The 15,608-nt window shown below is 37.1% G+C and overlaps 1 protein-coding gene across 4 annotated transcripts in view; it reads right to left on the bottom strand.

Moving 5' to 3' along the window:
- Window positions 1-15,608, bottom strand: part of PCCA (propionyl-CoA carboxylase subunit alpha) — a 281,260-nt gene that overhangs the window by 196,067 nt on the left and 69,585 nt on the right. For all 4 annotated transcript variants that reach the window (XM_071742501.1, XM_071742507.1, XM_071742515.1 and 1 more), the window contains exons 7-8: window positions 11,246-11,377; window positions 4,525-4,561 (exon numbers count right to left, since the gene is read on the bottom strand). In XM_071742501.1, coding sequence (XP_071598602.1) covers window positions 4,525-4,561; window positions 11,246-11,377 — 169 coding nt within the window. The remainder of the gene's footprint in view (window positions 1-4,524; window positions 4,562-11,245; window positions 11,378-15,608) is intronic.

The following is a 15,608-nucleotide window of genomic DNA, read 5'->3' as shown; positions in this document are numbered from 1 at the left end:
CATCATATGTGTGAAGTTTACATTTCTTTATGGAATGTAGAAGTACTCTTGCTCTGCCAAGTGACAGTGATACAGTATGTCCACTTCCTCCCCAAAGTCATTTGACTGAACAGAGGCTCAGAAGATCATTAAAACCAGCAAGATCTGGAAAGCCTTTCACTTAAGATGGAAGGGGACACAAAGAAGAGGCATGATACAAGCATAAGAAACAGTGATGTTGACTGGAAGATGGGAAAGCAGCAACAGTACAAGAGAACATTAACAAAGTAATAGCAAAAATCAGTAGAACGGTTTTCAACATAACGTGATTACTGTGGAAGCCCATGCTACAGAGCATTCAAGTAGTTCAAAGATGCAGAAAGTTAACAGATAAACATATGTAGAGCACAAGTTCCTCTAGGCAGGGATGACCAAAAGGCTATATTTTAGAGTTTAAAGTACTCTCTGGATACTAGGTGTAAGGGTAAGATGAAAGAGCCATACAAAAAAACTTGATAGAGTACCTCGTACATCCTTCTATGAAACATCTGAGGCTGCCCACAAGAGGGGTATGGAATAAGTATTATCTTATCAACATACCCCTGGTGATCAAACCAAGGGTGTTTGATCCAGAACTACACTAAATATTTTCTGGGCCTCTACAAGCCCAGACATAAAAGGACTAACACTAGACTGCAGGCAGCAAACAGGGAATTTCAATTGAAATGCAGCATGTGTCTAAACAAGTACAGTTTATGTTTGCTGTAGCTGCTTTTCCAGATCCTCAGCAACTGCCAGGCTCCCAGACAAATCATTGGGTATATTGAAATCAATAAAAAGCACATCTTCTATGATTTATATGCAAGAAATGAGATTTAACCAGGTAACACTAGTGAACTTCCACCTCTGGTAACACTATGACAAGCTGAAGACTCTCAAACTCAAAAAGCTGCAAGTCTGAATTGAGCATTATTTTAAAAGCCTTACTGTGGCAAACTCACTATGGCACTTTCCACCACCTAATCTATCTTATTCAGTGTTTCACATACTTGAAAAAAATCAATTGTGCTCACAATTTCAGTCCAACATTATCAGTCTCCTGAATGGCTTGCTGATTTTAACTCTGTAAGCAGTCTACTTCTAACTTACTGTTCTTTCCTTTCAGCAGCAAAATAGGTATTTGGACAGTGAGTCTTGGTGAGTCTTTATATGCTATGGAATATGGAAGTTCATAGATCACAGCTCACAGGATTAAACTATGAAACAGGATATATGGGCTACTGGTATCAGTCACCAAGTATAGAACATTTTGGTTCCCCCAAAACGTGTACTGATTACAATTTTAACCGTGCTGGGACAGAAGTTGGTTAAAGGTTCCAGAGAGACACAACATAGTTTAAAGAAATCTAAATCAGAGTAAGGGCTGTTCTGAAGATACATTCAGCTCTTTAGCTTAGGAAGAAAAATTTTTTCCAACAGATCTTTACTTCACCCGACAATAGTCAGGTGACTATTAGCCAGTCCTCTGAAAATAAGGGGACTTGAACTTTTGCTCAAATACACCTTTACTCTGGGGCACCAAATTAAGCTAAACAGCTGCTCTTTGGCCAATACCAAAGACTGAGGTGTGCTCTGATGAGGAAGGCTTTGTAGAATCTAAGTTTTGAATACCAATTGGGTAGAGGATACTAGGATCAGGATGCCATCAGTCATCATTCAGGATCACTTTTGTGCTATTCAGCAGCAATTAAAATTGCTTAAGTATAGACACATGGAGTAGTTGAATTAGTTGTGGAAAGGGAGAGGCATGCAAACAATTTCTAGTAACATTTTTAAGGACCCACAGTAAAAGTAACAGAGTCTCACAAAGCAGGCATACTTTTAAGGAGGTGTCCAGTTTTCACCTTTCCCTTAGACAATTTACATTAAAGCAAAACTGTAGGTAAGAATAAAAACTATACTTATTTGATATATCGAAGTTCTTTTGTCACATCTGAAGGATTAGTCTAAAAAGATCTTAGGCAGGAAGGTAAAAAGCTGTCAAAATTTGAAGTTCATCTGGCAAGCTTTTCCTGTTAAATAGGTAATATTATCCTTTGGGTTTTTTTCAGGATTGTTTACAACTCTGAGAATCTGAATGGTAAGAGAAGTAAACTTCTGGTATCCCACAGCTGTTAGTTCCCACTCTTTGCCACTATTGTTTTAATATTATCATTTTTATAAAGTTGCAGGTAGTAGACAACAGAATACATTGTGCAATATCAACTTGTGAAGTACTCGATGTGGCAATACCAGATTCTTTTCAATATCCATTATTGAAAAGCAAGCACTAATTATAGCTTTGTCAAATGCAACCTGGTAAGAGTGGTTTTCGCCTCTTCAGTTTTGTACAAACTCATTTAGTTTAACTGCCAGCATTTCGTAGTTAATTTTTTTTCAAACTTAAGAGTAAAATTTTCTTTCACCCATGATTCAGAAATCAAGAAGCCATTGGTTTTTCATGTACAGCATAAAGATTTAAAACTTGCATGGGAGAAGAGTGATTGAACACTAGAGAAAGGATCACAAGAGAAGAACACCACACCTCATAAAGATAGAAGAGAAACTATAGAAAGGAGCAATTACAGCAATTTGTGCCTGAACTACTTCTAACTTCTGATTTAGCTTATTATCTCTGTCACATTCCCTCTTCACAGCTTGGGAGAGCACATCTCAAATGAGGGGCCTAAGATAGGCTTTACTCCCTTACTAACAAAATTTGTACCCTTAAATAATAGTCACTGAAACAGGTACAGGTGCCATGCTCCACTACTACTGGATTTTTCAGCCATAACACAAGAGAAAAACAAAAAACACAGACAGCAAGACAATATTACACAATGTTTTGAGTTTTAAGAGCTAATCCACAAATTATTTTTTTTTAGTAATTACTTAAAATGTATTTGCAAGTCTGAGGTTTTTATTCTGGTTAGTGATCATGATTAGATGGCTTAACCAAACTGATCAACTGGTCAAAACACAGCTGGAGAAAAGAAGTAGAAAAGATATTTTTCTTTAACTACAGGGCATCATATTATCAACTTTTCTTTGTATCAAAACAGTTTAAGAAATTGCCATCTAGATAAAGCACCACCTATCTGACTGTAACTGACTTCAGTATTTAGTGATTTAAGACTGCCTTGATGTAATGGCTTCCAAAGTGCTACCAAGTAAGACAGGAATCAGCCAACAGAACACCAGAAGAACTCAAAGAAAATTAAGCACAAATGCACATTAAAGGGCATCTAGGAAGCCACTGCATTAATCAAAACTGCTTTTAAAATATTTGCAGGAAATCTTTGAAACACAAGAACAAGAAAACCTATTGAAATGAAACAGAACTGAAAAAAAAAATACATACTATTATAGTTAAGGACTAAAACCAACTTTATTTACAGTTCTCCCCAAAAATGTTCCAGTTTGGTAGCTAACCTCTTCCTTTCGTTTCTGCTCCCATGACAGTGATCTGTAATCACCTGATTTCACAACAAGAACAAAGATGATCCCCAGAAACACCAACTTCAACTGTGCCAGCCTAAGAGCCAGCCAAGCCCATCCTGAAGGGTTTCAGGGCAGTAAACCAGTGCAGAGTAAGAACCCCAACAACTTCCACTTGCCAGCAGTGGAAAGGTGTTACACTGACAAAAAGACATCTGTAGCAGTGCAAGTCCCCATTTGGCATAGCCACAGCTTCTGACACAGTTGAGATGTATCTGCAACTAGACCAGTGAATAAAAGCTTCAAATGAAGATACATCCTTTGAATTATGTAGCTGTGATGAACCCAAATAGTTTCACATGCCAACTAGCACTTAAAATAAAGGAAAAAACCCAAGAAAAATCTTACTGCATTCAATCCTTCTTCTAGAAAGCTTTTAAGATCATGTGTAACTTCAAGCATATGGTTAAATATTTTCCCTAATACTAAGCTTTAGTAAATAAAAGCCAAAACTCATTAAAAACATTACACTTAACCTTCATCAAAATGAGTCCCAGACAGTTTGCTGGTTGCTCTTTTCATCATTCTGTGAGATTTTCAGAAGCTGAGTAACGACTTTATTCCAGAAAGCACAGAAGAAAGGCTGGTGGTCTGGATGATATTCAAGCAAACTGCAGTCCACAGAGTGACAAAGAACGAGGATTATAACATTACTGGTGTCAACCTCTATGTAAGGAGAAATGAGCCATGCCTAACTTCTATCATGTCCAATTGCAGGTATACTTTGAAATAACTCATTTAGCGAGCTCCTCATTACTGCAAATTACATGCATTCCACAAATCATGGCTGCACTTGCTCTGTGAAGTCCAGTTTGTAAAGCTAAAATGTGATGATTTAAGAGACAGGGCGTTAATGCCTAGATTCTCTCCATCTTACAGGCAACAGGGAAGTTAAAAACTATTAAAACATTATTTGTTCTATAGGGATTACTTATTACACATTCAATTTAGTCAACTGCATCTGCTGAGAGGCACACAAATCCCACCATAGCTAATTTAAGAACTTACCAATTTCCCTTGCAATTCTGACAGCTTCATCTGCATCCTGTAAAAGCAGGAAATGAGACCCAACGTTAATCCCATCAGCCATTGCACTGTGTCCTGAGGGCACTCATATATTGCACTACTGTCTCCTCTGATTCATTTAATGTTTGATTTTACAACCTTCTGACCCTTTTCAGCCAAAGGAATGTAAAATTAATACCATAAGTGGAATGTAAATTCTACCTCATCATTAGTATACCGAGAAACTCAAAGCAATGAGGAATCAGCTGACAGGAAACACAACCAGGATCACAAAATTATTTTCTGCAGTTGTAGGAATTTAATGCTAGAATTTAGAAGTTTACAATCAATAATGGACCATAAATCAGATCGTTAAAGTTTGTTCACTGCCAGCTTATTTCTGTCCTCGCAGGTATTTCTTGTGTTTTCCTGGCTGTTGTCAGTAGGGGGAGTTGATTCTCTATTGTTTGGGAGTGACTCAGGTTCAGAAAACTTTCAGAACTTCTTTAAAGACTTTTTTTGTCTAGCAAAGAAAGAACACAAGCATTTTATTTTAGTGAGCTTCTCGTTCTAAAGACAGAACTTTAAATGCACCACTTTAAACTGTATCTGAAATAAGAGGATTTATATAATTGTTTCCATTTAAGAGTCTGCACATTACTAGTTAGTGTATGACAATTAGAAAAATTCTTTTGTTGATCCTACCCACTATAGCCTAGTACAAAACAAAAAAAACCAAAACAAAACAAACAAAAAAAATCCAAAACCACACCCACTAGAAAGCCCAAGGAATAAAACACAAAATACTTGAATTTCTTGTAAGTTCATAAATAAATCTCTTAATTCTGGTTTCTTCTACTGATAACAATATATTTCCATTATACACTACATGAAAGAAAAAGGGTTAAATTACAGTGGCGGGGGTTAGGTTCAAAAATTCCATCCAAATTTGCTAATATTTATACTATTCCATCACGTGCAATAAAACATTTGTATGGAAGGCAGTAATGTCTAGAAACCACCAGCTGCTAAGTGTGTCTGAAACTTATGGGGGCTGACTTATGAACATTAAAATGCAACCTGATATTTTTAAAGCTTTCAAGACAATCCGTTTTAAAAGCACCCAGGTCAGAACTTTAAAAAAAAAAATCGTAAGAAATGTTCATACCTGGTTCATTTATGTCCGATAATAAAACAAAATCCTCTTTAAAAGTCTTCAGTACCTAGTAACAGCCCCATGAAGAATAAGGGGGCTGGCAGGGGAAGTTGTCAGAAAATTTAATTTCCTTTCATTAGCTAGTCTGCTCCACAAATCGGTGCTTGTTAAGTTCAAAGCAGTCCTGAAAGCAACATCAGTTTTAAGTCTTTTTACTCCAGTCACATCTGTTAATGAGATTTTTCCAAATAACAATTGTTTTTAAGTCAAGAGATAAATCCACCGAACCCCCACCCAAAAAAAAAAAAAAAAAAAAAAAAGAAAGAAAAAAAAAGGGGGGGGTGTTTAAAAAAAAAAAAAAAATCAGAGTTTACTGTTTTATTACACCTTGCTGCTTTCCATGACCCTGCACTCTCCAAATTTTAGCTTAAAGGGATAAAATGCATGAAAAGGGTCATTTAAGAATGTTAGTGGTTTCCACACATTGAGTTTGAAGGTTCTTTGTTCCTGCCTGTGACAGTTATGCGAGAATACTTCCCCTTAATAGCCTCTCTGTCAGGAAGTGTTAAACCTGCCAAATGCAGACAATTAGAGCCTCTTGAACAAAATGCAGGAAGAGTGATGACTGATGAAGAGCCACGATTATAGTCGAGAAGAAAACTTTTACATTTCTTTTCTCTTGCAAATTCACTCATATATTTGCAAAATAGAACTAAGAGGGAGGGGGGAAGCAAACAGGGTGATTTTTTTTTTTTTTTTTTTTTTTTTTTTTGCACTTAGTTACCTGCAAACAAGTGGCTGATACATTGCAGTCCGCAGGAAGACAAGCTGCAAGTCATTACATGGGGACTTTGCTCTGACACTGGATTTTTATACATGGATACAACAACTCGAAGTAACAAGCAGCATCGTACCAAAAGCACTAATTGTCTCAGTTCTGCCTTGAATAGATTGAAGTCATCTGCCCAGCAGAGTTATTAATTTACACTACTGAACACTTTTTTCGTTTACAGTTCTACTATATTAAAACTCAAACTCTAAGATAAATAAAGAAAAAGTAACGCATATTCAAATTCTTCAGCCTTCATAGAGCATTTCTGAAATATAAAAAAAATGATGCTGTGATTTAAAGAAAAAACTAAAAAAAACTAATGAACTGACACATCAAAACCTCAGTTAAGTCTTTATCTTCCATTAGAAAGTATGTTTTACTATCATGCATTTCACTTACAGATTACATAAATACTGCAGCAGTTTGAATACTCAAAAACTTAAGACAGTTTTTTTGTGCTACAAATCTAAAATTACTTACTGTAATTACTTATTACACATTTACCATCAGGGGAAAAAAACATTAATGCTATGACACTGCATAACATGCAAGTCCATATGTGCAAAACACACAAGCACACTGGTGCTAAGAGAATTTTGAATTACTTTTTTTTTTAAAGCAAATCTCCTCAATGCCATTTCCTCTAAAAACACATTAGCCACACTACCATTTCCCCAAAATTAACTGGAGATTGTCAAGAAATACATAACTTTAGCACCAAATAAAAGTGTTGAACTAACAGTACAAGTTTATAAAAATCATAGGAGTTATAAAATTGTCACAGTTTTTTTACAAATTACTGGTTTCGTTTAGCTAAATATCCATAAAATAACCATTTAGTTTAAAAATTTCCAGCCTCCTAATTTCATGTACATGCCTCCCTGCCACGTACCAGCAGGTGGAGACAAAAAAGCAAAACTATTTGATGTAGAGGAATGCCAAGATAAAGTTGTTGAAGAGACTCTTCGAGCTGTAAAATACTGTATTAATTAACAACTACATAACACTTTTCACAGCTGAGACTGTTGCCATGTCCAGTCTCAACCAATTTCTCCATAAATACAATCATCCTTTAATACCAAGGTCTATAGCACAAACGCAAGAATAGAGCTGAAACAGATACCTGAAATTTAAATACAGGAAATTCATAGCCTTGGTGGAAACCTTCAGTGTTTCTACTTACACCAGTGATACCAAGTGGACACACAGAGACATCAGTTTTCTGGGTCTACATCCAAATATGTTGTTCTTCCAGCCATAAAACCAAACCAGCTGTATATGGTGAAACAATATAAAAATCTTTATCCCCTTGCCTTTCCTTTGCCAGTTTTTCATCATAACATCTCCTTATATTCATTACTTATCCTCTACCTTGTTCATGCCACTTATTCCTCTTCACTCATTTGGAGACAATACATATTCACAGATAGAGACACTGATCATGTGGATTAATATTAATTCTTTTAATTAAGACTATTTAACCCCAGTATTTACTGCCTCTCCCAATCAGGTTTTAGGAAAATAATTGTACTTACAGACTTTGAAATTAACTACCTTTGAATGCTTTTGGCTCTCTAGCTGACAGCAGCAGACTGAACAGCCCTTGTCCCAGCCAACTGAGAAATTGAACCAGGATTCAGAAGAAAATGACTTATTGTCAACATACTCTCCCCACTCTCACTCCACATCCTCAATTTCTATTCTACAGTATTTGTCTATATCAGAACAGTTAGTTGTGGCTCCTAAGCCAAGCATTCCCATCCTCTTCAGTCCTTCCAGGTCCTTAGGTACTCTGTTGAGAGGCTTCCTTCTCTTAAATCTATTATTTTGTTTCCACTCACTGGGAATTTTTCTGCATGCAACTTCTCCAAAAAGTTACTACAAAAGCTTAGCATCTCCAGTGTCTACCATACGTAAAGTGCTAGGCAGCATAAATAAAAATGCATTCATGAAGGATTTGTCTATCTGCAGCACTATTTATGAAGTGTTTGATAAAGACAACTCTTCAGATTTCCAGCTAAATCCTGTAATGAATAATGAAGCACTGGAAGTTGTTGCTCTGCATTCACTTCAACTATTCAACCACCAAGGACACATGCAACTGATCTTTCTGAACTTCCAGCATTGTCAGAGGTATGAATGCAGTTTTCTTCCAGCTTTATTAGTCTCCACTATAAAGCTGAAACCACTTTTAACCAGCTCAAGCATCAAGCAGGCATTTAACTCCTTTCTAGGACCTTTAGAGTTTTTATGTCTCAAGAAAGATTCTGAAATCTTCATAACTCTGACCAAAACAGGTGTCTCACAGAATGGCAGAAATCCTATGCAGCTCTTCTGACTGTACCTGCTATCACAGAACTTTGCCCTTCCAAACATAGTTTGAATTTGCAAAATAGTACATCAAGCTCTAACCAAAGATCAGACACCCCCTATGACCTAATCACTCGGGTATTCATCTGAGCACAACAAACACTTATCACAGGAAGGAGATCAGAGAACAAACACAGGCACATATTTAGATCCATAGCAAGGATGTGAGTGTCAATTATCAGATGTTTTATTTCCTAAAAAGTAGTAACCAAAACACTGATTAACCTGAAATTTTCATCTCCCCTTCCTGACAGAAGCTGCAATACTGGCAATGTCTGCAACACCGGCAGCTCTCCTTTTTCTTCATTAGTGGTTACACTGCAGGGTTTGTTGGGGTTTTTTGTTGCTTTTTTGTTGTTGTTGTTGACTTTTTTGGGTTTTTTTAATCTTATGCTTTTTCAACACTCTTCTGAGTTCCATAGAACTGATGATATGAACACTTCAAGATTAAGCAACTACTGCATAGTTCCTTTCAGTAGCTGAGAGCTGGAGATACCCACTCACTCCTACTTTCCAGTTCATTTGGTGTTAAGACTGTTGCTGCATACAGCTGGTGACAACTAGGACCACTTATTCCTTCATTGTGTCAGAAACTCTGATAATTGCCAAAAAACAAAGCAAGGTCTTCAAGACAAGTGCATTACAGCTAAGTAGCTCAGCTACCTGTCCATAACCCACTAGCCTACTTTGCCAGGTTTCTTTATTTCTATTACCAGAACAGTGATCCTTCCATAAGTTTTAACTTGATACAGAGATAAAACAAGCATTTTGAGGATTTAATTATGCATTAGAAATAGCCTTGTGGGGTTCAGACGATTAATTCAAACTTCTCCTAATTAGAGGCTTTTCTGGAAGTTATTTTCAGAATTTCTAGCAGAATATTCAGGATCTCAGACAGAGCAGAGGACCTTACACACAACAGCTTGGCTGCTGTCAGACCTTGCAAGTGCTAGAGGACCACGTTCACAAGCACTTCTAAAGCATGCAACAAAAACCTGAGGGAATGCTTCCTGCAGTTTATTTCTGCCAGACCTCAGCATGTGCCAGCCCAGAAGTCACAGGGACCTCTCTGAAGGAACAACAATTCCTTGCACTTTTACCTGTTGCAGCATATCCCACTGCCAGAAATTTCTGTCAGGAGTACTGAAAAATTCTCTTGTGCACTTTGACCACAGCTATTTCATGATTTTATTAGCCAAGTTCTCAAGGCATCCTCATCAAATCAGATAATTTTGTGGAGGCTTAACCCCTTGGCACTTCATTCACCTTTTCCATTTAGTTGGGGCTTTTTTCCTCCTAACAGAGTTCAAAATCCAACTTAGCTGACACAATGCTGAAAAACACTGCCCTGATATATGCTGCTCCTTAAAATGGTCTGTGTTCAATCAACACATTCAGTTGTTCCCAATTACCTTGACATTTCCTATTCCATCATGTAAATTATACAATAAAAATTATAAATAAAAATACCTATTATCAGAGGTCAGTATCAGGGTGTCATAACTAAAACCTGGAAAGCTTCCCCTTCAGCTGCTTTGAAATACTGGAACAAAGTTTTTACTTTTTTGTGCAACTCGTAAGTTCTACTCAAATTTTCTTTGACAAAAAAATGGAAATTGACACATCAAGCACAAAAAACTCAGCCCAGGAGGTCAACATTTTATAATATGCCAAATTTTTAGGCATATACAACAAAGACTTTAAAGGAAAAATTTAGCTCCATTAACACAGACAAGACATTAAGACACAGGAACACTTTAAAAGAGCCAAGTACTTAATCACTACAGCAGAAGAAAAACCAAAACATACTTTATTTCACCTTACAAAAGTATAAAGAAACAACCAAACTATTTAGAAAAATTGATTATCATTCATTCTAAAACCCTGGGAAGAACAATAGCTGTAGATTCAAAGAGACAGAGGCTGCCACCCCCAACTCACCCCAAGTTTTGCAACACATGGAAATCTACATCAACACAGACCATAAAATGGAGACTCCATACAGCGTGACAAACCTGACTGTTAACTTAGGGCTGTCAAGATTTCAGCCAACAAGACCTGAGCAATATAAAGATATGTCCAGTCAAATCCACACCAGATCTTTAACATATTTACCTGCCTTTGCGTTAAATTTCAAGCAAAATATTTTTAGAGACTCTGTAGAAGCAGTCCTTAATACATTTTTATAAGAAAAAAATTTTACTTTCTTCTCCAAAGCTCTCTTGCTAGTAAAAGTCTGTAGCCCACTTTTAATTACTTGCAAAAGTTGAAATTGTAACTACATTCTGCATCAGACCTTCAACAGGTTTACTTAGATTTACACACTGTTAGGACAACCCGGAGACAGTAATTAAATGATTTCTCACCTTGACTACTCCATCAAAGCCAGGGATGGTGTTGACCTTTGCATTCTTGGCTAACAATTTGCTTTCAATCTTGTCTCCCATAGCCTGAATAGCATGGGTGTCAGGTCCGATGAAGGTGACACCTTCTGATGCCTGCAAAGACAATGAAGGTAAAACTTAAGCTGACTTTTAGTTTTCTTCTATACACACGTATTGCAAGTTTTTTTTATTTTGAACTGAAATATTTAGAAGACATTGATCTGATAATGTAACAACTCATCAATATATAAGCAGCATTTCAGCCAGTTCATTAAAAAACGTGTGTGACTTTGTGAAATTATCTATCCACACAGATTCAAAGGCCCTGTCATTAGCATTTGTATAAGTCAAAGCCAGGCCAAAGAAAAATAGCTGAAAGTAGCAGTATTCCAGCTTGAAAGCTGGAAATATCTCCTGAGAAAGCACAGGCTTGTAAACTTACCACTGAAATAGCTGCAAGTGATTTACCAAGATATGCTTGCTAAACTGTAATGCAGCTGAAAATTTCATACTGTACTCATAAAACCAAACTTTGGTGAAATATCAAAATTCAAGTGCAGACTCCTACTCAATGCATTTAAAGGCCTTGAAAATAATGTAAGAAGTAAAACAATATTTACCCAATTATTTGAGACAATTCTTTCAATACTAATGTGCAAACATGTTAATATAAAATACCTTAAAACTTCTATTTTAATGCACCTCTAAAACACTGAATTGCTTTCCCCCACCCCCCATTTCTCTGTGCCACCAGACAACAGTGATCAAATACACAGCCATCTTTTTGAACTACTCCAGGGTCAGTACTGTACAGAGCCAAAGGCAATTCTATCACAGCTGTTTCACTGGAAGTTATTACTGCATCAATGAGTATATACATGTTTTGGGCAACTTAATGTTTTTTGTACCTTAGGAAAACAACAACCAAAGAATAAATATATTAGCCTTGCACAATTTTTTCCAACTAATTTTAATTTTGCAACTAATTGATCCATTTCTAATCAATTAAATTTTTTGCCTAATTCTAAGACACCTATAAAATGCTTTAAAAACAACTTGTTTCCAGCCAACGGGCAGTTTGCTTTATACTAACAAAATTATAAACGTTCTTATATTGGAATTGATGTCTTAACACTTTCTCTTTCTGACGTACACTTTTGCTGCATATGTTAGAATTGCCAGATATTTCTAGAAAAATGTCATTTGCAGAAGCTTTGTGTATGTATATGATGGGAGCACATGACATAGAACAGACAGGGGAAAGCACATTCTCCTATTCATGATCGTGTAAGAGCTGAGAGCTCCCAACATGCTTGGGAGTCACTGTTTTTACTATCAGAAGCTTCCTAGGAGGAAAAGAACCTCTGTGTAGACAGCTTCCTGCCATCCTAGCTAACAGGGTGCTACAGATAACATAAAAGACCAGGTAAGTATTACAGACACACACTAGGAAGCTCAGTGCAAAGACACCCAAATCAAATGCAGAGCATGAGTTCAACTACATCAAAGGCTTCTCTGCTTTAACTCACAATAAACCATCTGGGTTTTTATCTCAGCCCATATCTACTACAGTAGTCTTCTTAGCTCAGCAGCTCAGTATTTCTGATCTGATTAACAGCTGCCTGACAAACACAAGTGGGGAAGACTGCAATAGGAGGGAGGAAGGGATATGAAGACTGGCACAGGGGTGCAGATCTGATCATATTATAGTACCAAAGGATCTGAACACTGAAAGAATTTACTTTTTCAAGGTGAAGGGAAGCAAGGAGTTGATGTTTGAAATCAGTGACAAAATATGGATCTAATCATCCTGGAAACAACTGCAGATTATATCCTGAAGAGCAATACTCTATTCTCCTCTTAAAAGGAGTTATAAATAGGTACCTATTTACACCTGGAGATGGGTAGAGTTCCTTTCTGTCAACAGAACATATTCCAATCTCAAAAAACTTTATGGAAAGTTCCACTTACCTACAGTTTCTGCTATAGCATTACCATCCTGATCAATGCAGCTTCAAACTTACCACACATTACTGTTCCTCCTCTCAAACTCTGTCATGAGAAACACAGCATCTCTATGTGCCATCAAGATCGTAGGTACTAAACTTTTACTGTCCTGACAGACTCTCCAAGACTCCCAACTTGCCATCTATTTCCAATCCTCTACTCTTACATTACTTATCTTCCTCCTCTTTCTGTCAGAAAACAAGAAAATCTTAATTCAAACTGAAGGTCACAGGGGAGGAACAGAATTAAATTAGTGGCAACAGCAAGTATGCACCTTTCCAGTAAAACACATATATGGAACATCTTTCTTGACTTTCTGACTCCTCTCCCTGACCTGTGGCAAGGACTTGCAAAGTGCCCAATTAATTCCTAATTCTGTACAAGCAGGTAGCTGGATAAGATGACAGCACCATTCAGGAGAGATTCATGAACCACCCAAGAACACTACTCCAGGCCATTTCAAGATGCAGATCTGCTGCATGCAGTGTATTCATTATGTGAATCTTTCATAGAGCTGTAATATTCCACATGGACATAACCAATACTACTTTTTAATGTAGTATTTGATGATGTGTAGCATATTTAAATCACTCCAATGCAAGTATCACCTGGTGCAACCTATACCTCTTTTCAAATGTATACTATTAATGTTCAGAATTTACAAACTGCACTTGTCTACACATGCACCTGCTGGCTTTAACTGCTCTGAACCTTTGTACCTTACACAAATCTGCTCTTTAACTGTGAACAAGCAGCAGCTGAGTACCACCACCTATTTCTCTACATGGTGAGTCAATTTGGGCAGTCATTGCATCCAGTTATTTCCCAGCAACAAAATCAAAGACAAATAGTCCTACTTAGATACCACAAGATACCTAAAACCACATCACTCAGTATGCTTCAACATCCATAAGTGAAAGGATAAGAAAACAAGGGGGATTCACAGGTTTCCAGCCAATATGTCAAAATATCTCTTACATGGAATAGGTGTGCATTGTCTGACATTACTTGACACTATCTTTAGCTAAGCTGAAAAAAAAAAAAAAAAAAAAAAAAAACAACCACCCACCCACACAAAAACCACACTTTTGTCAGCTTGAGGCACTACTAGACAAACTCTCTCAAGTCTTGCTACAATAATTTAAAACCCTGCCACTCAAAGATGCTTCCTCCAGTGCTTTGCCAAAGCTTCTCAGCTCATCACCAGAAGCAATTTTCTTATACACAAAATTCTACTAAATGGCCCATTCAAAACTCATGCCTGACACTGAAAACACAAAAAAAGACTGTAAGAAATAATGTCAGTAACATGTTCAGTTCCCACAAAGATTTATCAGCACTCATCCACTAGCAATCTCAGTTTATTAAGCACATGTAGGCAGTGAAACTGTACAAGAACCCTGTGCTTGATGCCAGCCTGCTCACACAGAGCTGCCAGAGTAGCAGCACACACCAGAACCTCTGCTGTACATAACCTTACACACTGCATATCAAACAAGTTCTTCCAACAGTTCTGTTACTCCTCCATGTGTTCAGCAGTATATACTTCAGCCCTAACTAATTATCTGGCTTCAGGGAACTTCAAGTTTCACCATGAATATGCACCCATGTTTTATTTGGAAATACACCTGTGATACCTCTATCAGAGCTCTACACTGCATACTCAGACAAACTATAAGGAATATTTTATAGAGGAACAATTTCAAAATACATTCCTTATCAAGAAAGTTAGTTCTTTCTCATTAAGAGGTACAGACTGAAAAGTTTTCCCTAACATCCCCAATTTTTAAGGACAGTGACAGAAGGTTTAATTGTAGTGCTGCAAGAACCACAAGCAGTTCATTGTCTCTCCCTGTTCTGTTTTCTTGCTGTTAGGCCAGACAAAAGCTACCTTCATAGAACACAGGGCCCCAAAATATACCAAAAACTAAACATCAAAGTAGGACAAGCAATGGCAAGATCTGAAAAATCCATTTGAAAAGCCTGTGGTTGAGATGTATGCGACCTTCAGTCTGTCATCAACCACATATGACTGCTCTGGGGAAGAGTGGGCCAAAAAAATCTGTCTGAGTGTCAATTGCCATGCTCCCAACATTTGCAAAGGACCTGTCCATGTGACAAACTCTTGGGGACCTGAGGTAGAGGAAGAGACCAGTCCTACAAGATGAGATTCCTCTGCATCTTTTGAGGGAAATTATGAATGCAGATATTTAGTTACTGTATTATACAGTAATAGTGGATTCAGCCTCGGTGACAGCATAAGAACTAAAGATAGAAAGCTTGAAAGAGGGAAAACTGCATAATAAACGTTTATACACACTGGCTCCCTTGGCAACAT

This window comes from Heliangelus exortis, chromosome 1 (genome assembly GCF_036169615.1).
Source record: "Heliangelus exortis chromosome 1, bHelExo1.hap1, whole genome shotgun sequence".
In the NCBI taxonomy this organism is placed as follows: Eukaryota; Metazoa; Chordata; class Aves; order Apodiformes; family Trochilidae; genus Heliangelus; species Heliangelus exortis.
The sequence above is the reverse complement of the archived record's forward strand: the minus strand, read 5'-3'. Positions and strand labels throughout refer to the sequence as shown.